A 16,114-nucleotide genomic window follows, 5' to 3' on the forward strand; every position below is an offset into this window, starting at 1 on the left:
TATTCTATTCTATTTTTAAATAAAACATACCTTATATATATATGGTACATATACATATATATATATGGTATTTTTTATTTAATAATATAATCAAGTCAAATAAAGTAATATAATGTAATAAACAAAAGTAATGTTTATAATCAAAAGTTTGGGGTTAGTAAGTTTTTATTTTATTATTTAATTTTTTAATGTTTTTTTTTAGGTATCTTTGTCCACCACAACTGCATTTATTTGCTCAAAAAAAAAAAAAAATACAGTACAAACAGTCAAATTGTGGAATATTTTTACAATTTAATGTAGCTGTTTTCTATTTTAATATATTTTAAGATGTAATTTATTTCTGTGATCAAAGCTGAATTTTTAGCATCATTACTTCAGTCTTTAGTCACATGATTCTTCAGAAATCATTCTACTATGCTGATTTTCTGCTTGAGAAACATTCCTAAATGTTTCTTAGCATTTCTTAACGCATCATTAATAGTGAAATTAGTTTTGCTACTTTAGTACTTTTTTGGAAACTGGGATGCATTTTTTATTCGCACTGCAAAAACTGATTTTTCTACTCTGTATTTTTGTCATTTTCCATTAGAAATATCTAAAATCTTCCGTCAGGATACATTTGCTTGGCTACTAAACTTAGAAAACAAGACTTTTTGCTTTTTGTTTGTAATAGAAAACGACACAAGAATACTGAGTAGGAATAATATTTTTGAAGGTTTCTTTGATGTATAGAATGTTCAAAAGAAACATTCGTTTGAAATAGAACTCTTTTGTAACATTATAAATGTCTTTACTGTCACTTTTGTGTTCCAAATCAACCACAAATGAGGTTTGATTTCAGTTAGTAGGAAGGTAAAGTTCTAGACTGTTGTGTTTGTGTCCCGCAGGCTGAGACGTGGATCAGAGCGAAGCTACGAGACCTGAGGGACGCCAGTAACATCCATAGATGCCCTCTGACCGACTGGGAGGAAGTTTGTCAAACCCTCCAGAGAGATTTGAAGGACTTTGAGAACACAGTCATACAACTTAACCAGGTGAGGACAAACAGTCTTCATTAGGAGAGCAAAAGATTGATGAATCATCGTCAGGTTTCAACAGGCGGCTCAGCCAAAATCAACAAAAGACGTTTCTCCCTTTTGCAAATAAATGGCAAAACATTTACAAATTGTTATGGTAACAATCATGACTTCTTTTTAATATTGACTTGTCAAAACACAATTTTAACAGCTCCGCTTTGACTAGACCTGCAGAGCCTCAGAAGGCTTTTTGCGAGACGCCCAAAGTCACATAAAATATCGAGTCACCCCGTTTTTTCCCCCCAGAGCAGATGCTAAATTTGTCCTCTTCCCTTCATTTTGAAATAGTACATTGAAAATAATTAACCTCTCCTGACACACATCCCTGGTGAGTTGCAAAACCGGATCTCCTGTTAGTCAGAGAACGGGGACTTGGGTGGGTTTCAAGCGCGCTGATATGATTAAGCTGTTGTTTTAGCGGGCCGTGGGTCTTTTGTAGCTCATGTACCGCTGCTGAATGTTTGTGCAGATGGGAGATCAATTAATGTGCAAACTTAACCCGACGTCTGACCTGGTGAAGAAACAGCTGGCTCAGATCCGCGACCAATGGAACGCGCTCAAACTGACGGCAGCCAATCAAATCAAGGCCATGGGCGGGGCTAAAACTCTGCAGGAGTTTAATAAGAAGGTGGACCGTCTGGAGGCGTGGATCAAAGAGAAGGTTAAACGCACCACTAAAACTAGTTCTGCTAATTAACACAGCCTTCTGATGGGGGTGTTTTTGGATTGTGTCCTAAATTGATAATGTTAGTGGATCTTAGTGGGTTATATAGAGAACACGGAGACATGTTGGTCATTCTGCGTTAAGACCAACCTCACAAAAACCGTCATGGTCGCTTTTCAATCCACAGTCAAAAAAGATAAACAATTTATAATAAAAAAAGTAAGAAAATTAAGTTTATTTTTATTTATTTGTTTATTTATTTTAATTGTGTCATTTTAATGAAAACATTTTCCATACAATTCTGATTTATTGTATGTGCTTTAATGCGTCCAAATTCTTTACGTTTGAGCCTTTTTTGTAATTCCTTTTATTTTTTAAATGACTAATTAATATAATATAGTAAAAACATATTGTAAATTTAAAGTTTTCTTTATTAAAATGTACAGTTATAATTTATTCTTTACTTTTATTTTTTAAATAATTCTAATTAATGTAATGCAGTAAAAACAATGTTATACAAATTATTAAAATATTTCAACTTCTTCGTTAAAATGTACAATTATAATTTGTTTACTTTTGAGCCTTTTTTGTAATTCCTTTTATTTTGTATTTGACGTATACAATGTAATATAGTAAAAAGATTGTAAATTAAATTTTTGCAATTTCTTCATTAAAATGTACAACTATAATTTATTCTTTACTTTTGAGCCTTTTTGTAATTTCTTTTATTTTTAAAATGACTCTAATTATTGTAATATAGTAAAAACATTATAAATTAATTTTTCGAAGCAAAAGATACTGTAAAAAATAAAAATGACAAAGGGGAGGGGAGAAATATATTAATATTTCATATTTGAAAAATGTAACTTTTAGTTGAAAATAAGTAAAATATGTTGTAATTGTACAAAGAATTTCTTAAGATGTACAGTTATAATTTTTCTTTACTTTTTAGCCTTTTTTGTAATTCCTTTTATTTTTCAACAACTCTAATTAATGCAGTATAATAAAAACACATTGTAAATTAAAATTTCACAATTTCTTAATTTCTTAATTTATTCTTTACTTTTGAGCATTTTTTGTAATTCCTTTTATTTTTAAAAAATACTATAAAAAATGTAATATAGTAAAAAGACTGTAAATTAAACATTTTTAGTAAAATAATGGTTGTAGACAGAAAACATTAATTGTCAACAAATCTCTACTTTAATATTTTAGTAAATTTAATTGCATTTAATGATATATACATTGAATGTTACATTATACATGATATAATATGTATAATGTGTATATATATTACATATGTACATATATATATATATATATATATTATTTATAAAATATAAAATAAATAGCATCTGAGTGAAAATTAAATTTTATGACATTTATTTATTTATTTATTTATTATGTTTAGAAACAGTTTATTTGTAACATGTTTGGTTTGCAACACAACATAGATTGACCCTTGTAATTTTAAAATACATTGAAATATTTGTTTAATTGTGGGATTTTGGTCATAATATTCTTTCTTACCGCTTTCCTTCACTCGTTAATCTTCGGTCTGCTTTGGATCTGCATCCAAGAGGCCGAGGTGTTACTTAACAAGTCTGTTTTACGTCTCACCATGGTAGCCAGACTCATTTAGAACAACAGTAGCCGCATTCAAAGAAAACAATTGCTGGGCTACAACAATTCAGGCCTGTAAAGCTTTTATATGTGTCAGCAGGAGCAGGAACAATCGCTGGCCAACATCCTTGGGGAAAACACTGACAAGATGCAGCTTACCAGGAAGATACTGGATTTGAAACAGGTGGGTGATTCTAGACAACAGACACAGAAATTGCATCTAAATTCACAGCAGGCCTCAATTATCACAACTGGACAACAGTTGGATTTTTTTTTTATTTTTTTATTTGAGATAATCTGTTTATCGTCCAATTTAGTATCATTGTTTACCTGTAGCTTAGCTATGATTTGCAAAGCAGGCTGAGAGGCTGAGACTTTCCGCTCATTCACATGCAGGCCGTCTCTCTCACAGATGTCACTGATTCACCAGCATCCCTAAAGCTAATTGAAACAGCCATTTGTAACCTCTAGGGTTAGGGGTATTAGCCAAAATTCCAATTCAAGCACCTGGCTAAAATGTGGTTTGGTTAAATGTAAGAAGATCATTAAAGCTCAGGAAATGTTGTGTCTGACTTTCTTTCAGGATGAGCAGCTGTATCATAATCTTCATGAGGAGATCAATCATATGGCCCTCAGACTGGAAAAACAGGGGAAAACTGAAGGAAAGACCATCTCAACCCGCAGGAAACACATCAACAAAATGTTAGTGCATGTAATAATAATTATCATAAATAATAGTAATAATAATAAAGTTTCTTGATTTTTTTTTTTTTTTTTAGAATTTTCCTTATATATATATATATGTATATATGTGTGTGTGTGTGTGTGTGTATAATATATATATATATATATTTATGTATGTATATGTATGTGTGTGTGTGTGTGTGTGTATAATATATATATATATATATATATATTTATGTATGTATATGTATGTGTGTGTGTGTATGTATGTATATATATAGATATAGATATTTATAGATATATAGATATTTGACAGCCCTAATATTTATATATTTTATATTTATATAATTTATATACAAGTTATTAGATTTGATAGTAATTATATGCACACAAATGTGTGTATACATTATATTTTTAATACATATTTGTAAACATAATTATCATTTATTGCAATAAATGCATTAAATTACTAGATTTTATTATTATATATTATAATATATTATTCCAACTTGATATTATATAAATATAAAATCATAAATTATATTTATAAATGAGTATTTGAATGTTATATTTATATATTCCATTTATACATTCCATTTATTTTATATATATATATATATAGAAATGTATATAAATTTAGATAATTACTATAAAATATAATTTATACATACATGTGTGTATACATTATATTTTATAATATATACGTATATGCGCACAATTATAATTTATTACTATAAAATATAAAGCATACACATACATGTGCATACAAATTATTATATTTTATAATTATCCATAATATTGGAATAATAATAATCATTATTTTTATTATTATCAATTATCATTTGAATAATAGTTTATCTAATGCACACACTCACATAAATATGATTATCATTTTTATTTTATAATTTTTATATATTTAATAATTATTAAATAAATGCATAAATATTCAAATACTATTTAAAGCTAATAATAATGACTTATTATTAGCAATTTAGTAATTATTTGAAAATGTGTATATATATTTATTAAATAGTTATTTATCTAATGCACACACGCACATAAATATAATTATCATTTTTATTTTAAAATTTTTATATATTTAATAATTAAACAAATGCATAAATATTCAAATACTATTTAAAGCTAATAATAATTATTATTAGCAGTTTAATAATAATTTGAATAATTATTTGAATTTTTTTATATATTTATTAAAAAGTTATTTATCTAATTCACACACTCACATAAATATAATTATATTTTTTGTTCATAATTTTTATATATTTATTCATTTTTAAACAAATGCATAAATATTCAAATACTGTTTAAAGCTAATAATAACTATTATTATTAGCGGTTTAGTAAGTATTTATATATGTGACCCTGGACCACAAAACCAGTCATAAGTGTCAAATTTTCAAAATTGAGCTTTATACATCATCTGAAAGCTGAACAAATAAGCTTTCCATCGATGTATAGTTTGTTAGGACAGAACAATATTTGACCGAGATACAACTATTTCAGTATCTGGAGTCTGAGGGTGCAAAAAAATCAAAATATTAAGAAAACCGCCTTTAAAGTTGTCCGAATGAAGTTCTTTGCAATGCATATTACTAATCAAAAATTAAGTTTTGATATATTTACAGTAGGACATTTACAAAATATCTTAATGGAACATGATCTTTACTTAATTTCCTAATGATTTTTGGCATAAAAGAAAAATCTATAATTTTGACCCATGCAATATATTTTTGGCTATTGCTACAAATAAACCCCAGCGACTTAAGACTGGTTTTGTAGTCCAGGGTCACATATATTTATTAAATAGTTATTTATCTAATGCACACACTCGCATAAATAAAATTAAAATATATATATATATTTTCATTTTAGAATTTTGATATATTTAATTATTATTAAATAACTATTATTATTATTATTATTATTATTATCATTATATGGATAATTATAATTATGTAAATGCATACACTGTAATTATGTATAATATACATTTAACAATTAAATCTTTATTTATGTATTTATTTTTTTTGTATTATTTGTCATCCACCTAGGTGGCTGAAGGCTCAGTCGCACTTGAAAGAATATCACGAGAATCTCCAACTCGCTCTCGAAGTCTCCTCTTTCTACCAGCAGGCCGATAACATCGTCTGTTCCATCATTAACATGGTAATAATTTTCCTTCATCGAGCTATTTCTGTTCAAACCCCGCAGGAAACCCAGTATCTGTGCCATTTCATTTTGACGTGTCCTTTGATACGAATATGACCCATCTGTGTCTGTACGTTGACGTGCTGATGTAATCTAAGAGTGTTATTTATGGTTTGCTCTCTTTTAACTTCCCATCCAGAGAAAAAGCCTCTCAGCAAGCATGGAAAACACCAGAGACGGGGAAATTCGGGACGTTGCCAGTCAAATCATGGTGAGCGGTCCAAAATTCACATCCCATTATAGTCGCACGCGGGGCCGCGAGCCGTGCTGCGAACACGCTGACCCTAAGCGTTCACGGTCCAGCTCTGTGTCAAACACCGTACTGACGCCCGTGTTTGTCTTCCTGTCTTTCTGTGTGGTTTCAGATGCTGGACGTGAGCGTTTCCCAGCTCTCCAACCTGCACCCGGCGCTGGCGGCCCGCGTCGCACAGAAGCAGAGCGAGGTGAAAGACTGCTGGGCCGTCCTCCAGAAGACTCTCAGGTAACTCAAACTTAGCAAATTATAAACCGCACAAGCCCTACGGTGTCCTCTCGGGGACAAGAGCCGTTTCCCTGCTTAATAGGCTTTCCACAGAGCCGACGGCGCTTTCCACAATCCTGTTTTTGTTGCATGTGTAATCCCAACCACCAGCCGCATAGGACGCGGCCAGGAAACTGCTTCCAAATGATAATTAGATGCATATAAAAGATGTGTGCTTATTTTCATAATGCCACCAATTACCGATCTGAATTTTTTCTCTCTGATTAGTGTATTGTTTTGAAACGCTAAACACCAAAATTATATCAAATTTTGTTGGGAACGATGCTTAAACGATGCTTGTTTGTTTTTTGCAGCTTGCGCAATGAATCACAATGAAGTTTGTGCTTGTTTTGTGTTTTATTGCACCATCATCTAAGGCGTCCGTATTGATTTCATCATTGTTTGAGGTTTAAAAGTCTGCGATTTGTGCTCCTGAGCCCAGTTTGTCATCATAAATTATGTAATTAAAGGAAATTATTTCTTATATTAAATCCAGAACAGTTTATGTGGGCAACGCAGATGTTTAAACCAAATGAATTCATGGCATAAGTTACTTTTTGTAAAATGAAGCTTTTTTGGTTTTTTGTTTTTAGTAAATTATAAGTATCATGTAATTAATTAAGTAATAAATGTATAAATATTCATGTAATTATTAAATTTTTTATCAAACAACTAATAAGAATATAAATATAATATTTTGGAATAATTAAAATACAAATATTTTTATTATTAAATGTTATAGTATTTATAATCATTAATGCTCTAAAAATAGAAATAACTTTATTACTATTTAATATTTAAAAAAATATTAAACAAATACATATACAGTGCAACACAGATGTTTAATCAAGATGAATTCATGGCGTAAGTTGCTTATGGTAAAATAATACATTTTTTATTTTTTTGTTAGCAAAATATAAGTGTAATTTTAATAAATATTAATACATGTATAAATAGTAATGTAATTATTAAAAGAATTATCAAATAGTTAATAAGAATATAAATAACAGTATTACATTTTTGAATAATTAAAAACAAATATTTTTCTTATATAGTAAATATAATCAATAATGTTATGTGTATATATAAATAACTTTTCATATTTTTATAATTATTAAATAAATACATATACAATGTACAAAGTTGTTTAATCAAGATGAATTCATGGCACTTGTGGTAAAAATAATACATTTGTATTTTTTTTGTTAGCAAATTATAAGTATAATATTCATGTAATTATTAAAATAATTATCAAATAGCAAATATAATATAAATAATTAATTATTACATTTGTGAATAAATAAAAACAAATATTTTTCTTATTATATTTTAAAGTAATTATAATCACTGTTATACAAATAAAAATATATTTATTACTGTTTAATATTTAAATACTTATTAAATAAATACATATACAATGCAACACAGATGTTTAATCAAGATGAATTCATGGCATAGGTTGCTTATGGTAAAAGAATAAATTATAAGTGTAATTTAAAAAAATATTAATACATGTATAAATATTCATATAATTATTAAAACAATTATCAAATAGCTAATAAGAATATAAATTACAATATTAATATATTTTTGAATAATTAAAGCACATTCAGAATACATTTATGAATATATTTTATAGTATACGTTATTATAATTATCAGTGTTTAATAATTACATTGATAATAATTACATTATTACTATTTAATAATTAATTACATAAACATAAAATTCAGATAATTATTCAAATAATAATTAAATAGCTAATAAGAACAATAAAATTAACAATATTATATTTGTATAAATATTTTAATACAGATAAATTGTAAATCTAACTTAAACACATTATGCTTTATTGTTATAAATTATAATTAAGTACTATATAAATAATTCTTCTTAGACTATATAAATATTTGAATACACTAAAAAAAATTAAATTATAAATAATATAAAAATATATATAAATTCTAATAAAAAATAAATACATATATTACGCAAATAATTATAATGCAAATAATTATAATGCAAATAATTATAATTATAATGCAAATAATTATAATTTAACAATTAAATAATTAAAATTGTATATTTGTGTGTGTGTGTGTGTGTGTGTGTGTGTATTTATTTATTTATTAAATTCATATATAAATATTTAAATGTTATACACAGCAGTTACCAATTTTTCCTCCTGATTAGTGTTACATTTTAAAACACTAAACACAAAAACATTACATCCGGTATCAAAATTAGTTGGAAACTATGCTTAAACTATCATTTGTTTGTTTGTTTGTTGCAATCTGGAGACCAGATCCAAGTTTGAGCTTGTTTTGTATTTTATGAAGGCGTCTGTATTGATTTCATCATTGTTTGAGGTTTAAAAGTCTGCGTTTTCTTCTCCTGAGCCCAGTTAGTCATAATACATCGTGTGCTTACTGCAAAAAGATTGCCATCTTCTCCTCATGCCTTCAGTTGAGGAAGAAGTATGTTTACCCCTGTAATTAGAGGAATTTATTCCTTATATTAAATGCATAAGAGTTTATTTGGGCAGCGCAGATGTTTAATCAAGATGAATTCATGGCAAAGGTTACTAATGGTAAAAATACACATGCAGCTCATTCTGTTCTGTGAATATAGTAAAAGTTTACAGTTGAACAGGATGTTTCTGAGGGCAATTAATAAAGAGTTACTCTGTATGGAAACCATAATATAAAAACTTAATTTGGATGTTTAAAGCCATTTTTGATGTTATACCCCTGATTTTGTGTTGTATATTGTGTATGTCTTGAATTTGGAGCAGTTAAAGTTCAGCTGTCAGACGCCGGTTCTGGTTTTCTTTCGCACCTGTGCATTTATGGATTATGTACGACTGAATTTATGAAGGGGATAAAGTCAGGCCGGATACTGTGCGGTGTCGGTGTTAACATCCACTCGCTCTAGTCAGCACCATTAATCATTGTTAGATCAGTAGGTACTGTTACTTTAGAAAAGAGGTGAACTTGTCATGGATCAGTGGTTGTGAACTCACAGGACAAAATGCAGGTTTTATGTTTCCTAAGAGTGATTTTTTTTCTTTTTTTCTTGAAGTAAGACACAAGTCTCATGTGTTCCCAAATGTAAAAACGTCTGGATTTGATTATATTATGATTTACATTTTACATTGCATTAGATTGCATATTATGTGTATTACATTTCTATATTGTTTTACAGGTATTTTTAATGTATAGTAATGCTTTTCTTAATTCTGTGTTACTTGTTAATGGCATTAGCATCATAGTGGCAAACTTTACAAAACCAAACACCATTCACATTTTCATCCGTGTAAATGTAACCTATTGTGTCTACAATATAATAATATATAATATAAAAAATATATAATTAATAATAAAAATAATATTTTAATAATATAATTATATTATATAATTATAATATATTTGTATTTTATATAATGATATAATAATAATTTAAAACTATATTTTTAATATAAATTAAAGATATTAATATATATTTGAATATAAATATGTAATGCACATAATAATAATAATATAATAATAAATATATTTGTAAATAAAAATATTTAATATTAATAATAAAAATAAATGTAAAAAATATTATATTTTATATACATGTTCAAAATGTAATTATAATGATATAGATAATATAATTATATAAATCATATATATATTCATTTCTTATTGTTAATTTAATAAAAGATTAATTTTAATATAAAGATAAATTATGGTGTGTATGTATATATAGTATGTATTTATGTCATTACTATAAAATCTAACGTAAACACACACAAATCTGTTTTTATAATTATGTAATAATATAGTTATTATGCTTTATTGTTATAAATTATAATTTATAAATACTATATAAATAATTGAATACACATAAAATAATAAAATAATATAAATATAAAAGTTAATAATTGTATGACAGATTAAATCAATACATATTATACAAATAATATGCAAATAATTAGAATTTAATTAGATAATTATAATATTATAAATATTTATTAAATACATATATAAATAGTCTACTATATATAAATAGTCTACTGTACTATAAACGCCAGTTACCAATATATAATTATAAATATAAAATTAAATGTTACTAATATAACAGTATATTTGTTTAGAATTGTGTGTGTATGTGTGTGTATATATATATGCATATATATATATATATATGCACCTTTTATTAATAAAATATTTATAATTATGTAATTTATTACTAGTGTGTGTAGTGTGTATAAATTAATTATATTATGATTTTTATAATTTTAAAAATTTAAATATTAAATGTATTTCATTTTTATACATTTATTTTGTTTATTAATGTAGAATATTTTTGTTATATAAATATAGATTTAATAATAATAATAATAGTAATTATTATTATTATTATTATTATGTTTTAATATATAATAATGCCTGATTCCTTACTTATAGGCATTTTATTATCATTTCTTTACATTATTTCTTTATCACTTCTTTACACTTTACATCATTTCTTAAGGAAATGTGTAAAAACTACTGTGTATATAATATAATATAATACATAATTTGTGTGTAAAAGAATATTCTTGTGTGTGTTATCCTTCAGAAGTTTAACATTTCAGGCTTTTTTAAGCTTAGGAATCTGGTTATTCCCATGTGCATATTTATTTTAAGAGATGATGTAGTGTGTTCAGTCATGCGTCTCAGTGGCTTTGTTTTGAAAACATTGCTTAATTTTGGAAGTTGCAAGTACCAGATGTGTGATCCGTTATCTCCGGTCGCCGTATTAAATCTCCATGGAGTGACAGCAGAAGCGTCCAGCGTGGACGTAATTAGAGCCAGTGCTGAAGCTTCTGTGTTCTTGGCTTCGGCCTGCGGTGCTGCTGGCAGGTTGATTTGATGGCTGAGTGTTTGTGTTTGTAGGAACGAGAAGGCAGCTCAACCCCCCTCCACCCCCTCGTTAACCAGGGACGCCAGTGACCCTGAAACCCAGAGCCAAGAGCCGCCCGGCAGCGTGGGAACGGACCCACACAGGATTATGGGAAAGGAGGTTAAAGAGGAACAAAATCGTCTGAAGGGGTTTACGGTATGCAGCTTTTAGTCGCTACAAGTATATTCTTGTCCTCTCTGATGCTGCTTGTTTTCTTTTCTTTCTTTTTTTGGTTCTCTTGCTGAGCGGAAATGTTTACAATGACACCAGAGGCCTTTTCACATGTTTCCCAATGCATTGTACTCTGTCTAATGAAGCATCAAGCTATAGACATTATGTCATTGGTTTCACTAGGATGTAGAAGAATCACACAAGCATTTGTGGACTGTATGTGATGCGTTAAATGTTATTTTAATGTATTTGTTCAGTCGGGAGCTAACTCAAACAAGTTCCAAAGCGTCTGCTTTGTTGATTTACTGTTTTCTTTACACAGTTTTCAAAAAAAAAAAAAAGTGGAAAAGTCGATTTGGATGAACTTAGAAATGTCTTAATGTGGTAATAGAGGTTTCTAAGGGACCGTTACACACATTTAACTATTCTGTGCATTTTAATAAATAATAAAATTGTAATTTTCATGTGAAAGTTAAAGCAGTTGATGCTGCTTGTTTTGAGAGATGATTTTAGCAGTGTTATTTTAGTATTATACACTTTTAATATTTTTAACTAACTTGTTTTCATATTTTTTAATTTTTTGCATGTTGTATACTGTTTTTTCACATATTAATTTTGGAGTTCTTAGTAAATGTGTTATGTGCTTTGTTGTTTTTTAAATATTTTATAGTATTAAAATTATTATATATTTTATATAATAATAACTAAATATTGTAAATAATTTATTTATAATTATATATTTCAGTATACATTTTTTATATATAATAATGCTTTTTCTTATTTATTCCTTATTAGCATTATGTTGGCAACTGAAAGGTGTTTTTTAGGTGTTAATGTAGTATTTACACAACTATTATAGTATTTATAGTATATATTTTAAATTTTTTGCTATTATATTTTCTTTTTTTTACTCCATATTTTCATCTTTTATATACACATATTTTAATTTTATTTTGTTTTAGTAATTGCGTTATGTGCTTTTGTCATTTTTATTTATTTTAGTTGTTTAAATGTTTTATATTATTTTTTTTTTTTGTGTTATAAAATTATTATATATTTTATAGAATAGAAAAAATAATAAATAAATAAATATTTTAAATTGATTCATAATTATATTTTATAACTTTTATATATATATATATATATATACAATGTGTATATATATAATGTTTTTCCTTATTTATTCCTTATTATTAGCATTATGTTGGCAACTGAAAGGTGATTTAGGTGTTATTTTAGTTTTATTTATATACTATTATAGTATTTATTAATATTTTAAAATAGCTATTATTTTTGTATTTTCAGTTCTTCATTTTCATTTTAGTTTAGGTTTTAGTAATTGTGTTATGTGCTTTTGTAATTTGTAGTTTCAATTTTTAAAAAATATTTTATATATTAAAATTATATATTTTGTATAATTTTAAATAAATACATATTAAATAATGTATTTATAATTATATATTGCATTACTATATATATATATATATATATATATATGGCATTATGCTGGCAACTGAGAGATGTTTAAGGTGTTATTTTAGTATTATTTCTATACTTACAATTACAATAAATACAATTATAGTATTTATTAATATTGTGAATTTTTAGTTTTTAGATTTTTATTTTTTACTGCATATTTTCATCTTTTATATTATGTGCTCATATTTTAATTTTAGTTTAGGTTTTAGTAATTGTGTTATGTGCTTTCGTAATTTTTATTAGTTTTTTAAAAATGTTTTATATATTAAATTATATATTTAATATAATTTAAAATAATACATAAATATTTAAAATTATTTATTCATAATTAGATTATATATTATTATATATTTTTTTATTATTTATATATTTTTATTATTTATATACTATTATAGTATTTATTATTATTTTAAATTAGCTATTATTTTTGTATTTCCAGTTTTTCATTTTAATTTTAGTTAAGGTTTTAGAAATTTACTTATGTGTTTCTGTTATCATTTTTATTTGTTTTTAAAAAAAAATATTTTATATATTAAACAACTATATTTAGCTTTAATTTATTTTATTTCAGTTTAAGTTTTGGTAATTTTTCCTCTTCAACATTTAATTTCAGTTTGTTGTCAAAGCACCAGTTGTAATATTTTTAGTATATCTAATGTTTATTTTATTTTATTTATTTATTTTTTAATTTTAGCATTTTTTTTATTTAAAAAGAAAAAACACTTTTTTAATAGTTTAATAGTATTTTTAGTACAACAGCAGTTGTTATTTTGTCCTGAGATGAGTCATGTGAACAAACCTTACGTCTTTCTACTGCTTAACACTGAAAAGACCATAATTACATAAGAACCGCTATAAATGATCTCTGACATGTTGAGTCTGGCTCCTCTTATGGCCACACAAGTCAAATACGGTTGCTTCTCTCATGGATGACGGTGCAGTTTTCTGCTTTAATTTGACTGAGTCATTAGTTCGTTAGCAGCGCAGTATGTGAGGCTCCTCTTTCTCTGCGTGTTGGTTTGGATGGGATGTAGATGAGTCAGATGCTGTCATTTATTTTATGACATCCTCTCTATCTAACAAAGCCCAGTTGTCTGTGAGACACACCACATTCAGGAAAGACTTCGAAGGTGTTATTGACACTGGCAGGACAGATCTAGATGTTTCCATGAGGTATGACGCGCTTCGATTGTGCTGCGAGGGCAAAAACGGGCCGCCAGGACAAACAGCATTCTCTCAAAACTCCCAGATCTAGACGCTTTCATATCCGCTGACATTATGGCTGTAAAAACATCTTTTGGACGTACCTGCAGAAAAGAGAGGAAAACACTCATTGGATTAATAAAATAGCAACATAAACCATTTGTTATATTACAGGCCATTAGCGCTGAAGAAGAGCGTCATTGTGTGCTGTATGATTATCTTGGATGTATTTCTGGATATTATTATGCCGGTCCTCCCTTTCTCAATTTTTTTGGTGTGTTTTGTTAAGGAAATTAGTACTTTTATTCTGTAAGGACGCATTAAATGTATCAAAAGTGACAGTAAAGACATTAATAATGTTACAAAAGATTTCTTTTTAAAAAAAATAAATGCTGTTCTTTTTAACTTTCTATTTATCAAAGAATCCTGAAAACAAAATGTGTGACAGTTTCCACAAAGTATGAAGCAACACATATTATGAATAATTAATATTAAATATAAATAAGTTTTATAATATTTATCAGTGTAATATATATTTTGTAATATTGCTATTTTAAATAATATATATATATATATATATATATATATATATTAATAAAACAAAAATAAACAATTAAATAATATAATTAATGCAAATTAAATAAAAAATATTAATATTATTTTAGGTCAGATATTTAATTAATAATTTGGTATAGTTCTAAAAAAAACCTAATATTTATTCCAGACTTCTATATAATAATATATTATATATGAATATATATATCATTATTATTATCTGATGTAAATATAATTTAAATTTCTGTAAAATTTGTGTTTCTGTTCATCTAAATATATATATATATATATATATATATATATATGATTTCTAATTAATATTAATAATATAAATAAAATAAGTATAATTTCAGTAACAGTAATTTTCAGTATTAATGACAATTTAAAATATTAATTATTGATTATAGATTTTTTTATATTTTTAAGCATAATATAAATTTATAATATCACTATTTTAAATAAATTAAATATATTAGTTAATATAAACAAATAAAAATATATTTTAAATGCAAATTAAATTCAAAATATTAATATTATTTTAGGTCTGATTTGTTTCGATTTGTTTCCGAAGTTAATCAAAAGTAACAAGACATGTATAATATTACAGAAGTTTACTATTTCACATAAAAGCTGCTCTTTTCAACTTTCTGTTCATTTAAGAAGAAAACAATATATAAATATAATTTATACAAATATACTTTCTGTATGATTTCTAATTTATATTAATAATAAAAATAAAACAAAGTATAATTTCAGTAACAGTAATTGTCATTGTTAATGACTAATTATTAAAAAGATTTTCACAAAAATATGAAGCAGCACAACTGTTTTCAACATTGATGATAATCAAATGTTACTTGAGCCACAAATCAGCATATTAGAATGATTTCTGAAGGATCATGTGACACTGAAGACTAAAGTAATGATGCTGAAAATTCAGCTTTTCATCTCAAGAATAAATTATACTTTACAATGTAT

The 16,114-nt window shown here is 26.1% G+C and overlaps 1 protein-coding gene across 4 annotated transcripts in view; it reads left to right on the top strand.

Annotated features, from left to right (window-relative positions):
• LOC127175708 (spectrin beta chain, non-erythrocytic 1) overlaps positions 1-16,114 on the top strand; it is a 70,810-nt gene that overhangs the window by 15,470 nt on the left and 39,226 nt on the right. For all 4 annotated transcript variants that reach the window (XM_051126956.1, XM_051126957.1, XM_051126959.1 and 1 more), the window contains exons 4-11: positions 888-1,034; positions 1,546-1,737; positions 3,464-3,547; positions 3,947-4,065; positions 6,120-6,234; positions 6,416-6,487; positions 6,642-6,757; positions 11,722-11,884. In XM_051126956.1, coding sequence (XP_050982913.1) covers positions 888-1,034; positions 1,546-1,737; positions 3,464-3,547; positions 3,947-4,065; positions 6,120-6,234; positions 6,416-6,487; positions 6,642-6,757; positions 11,722-11,884 — 1,008 coding nt within the window. The remainder of the gene's footprint in view (positions 1-887; positions 1,035-1,545; positions 1,738-3,463; positions 3,548-3,946; positions 4,066-6,119; positions 6,235-6,415; positions 6,488-6,641; positions 6,758-11,721; positions 11,885-16,114) is intronic.

The sequence above is a fragment of the Labeo rohita genome, chromosome 13 (genome assembly GCF_022985175.1).
Source record: "Labeo rohita strain BAU-BD-2019 chromosome 13, IGBB_LRoh.1.0, whole genome shotgun sequence".
Taxonomy (NCBI): domain Eukaryota; kingdom Metazoa; phylum Chordata; class Actinopteri; order Cypriniformes; family Cyprinidae; genus Labeo; species Labeo rohita.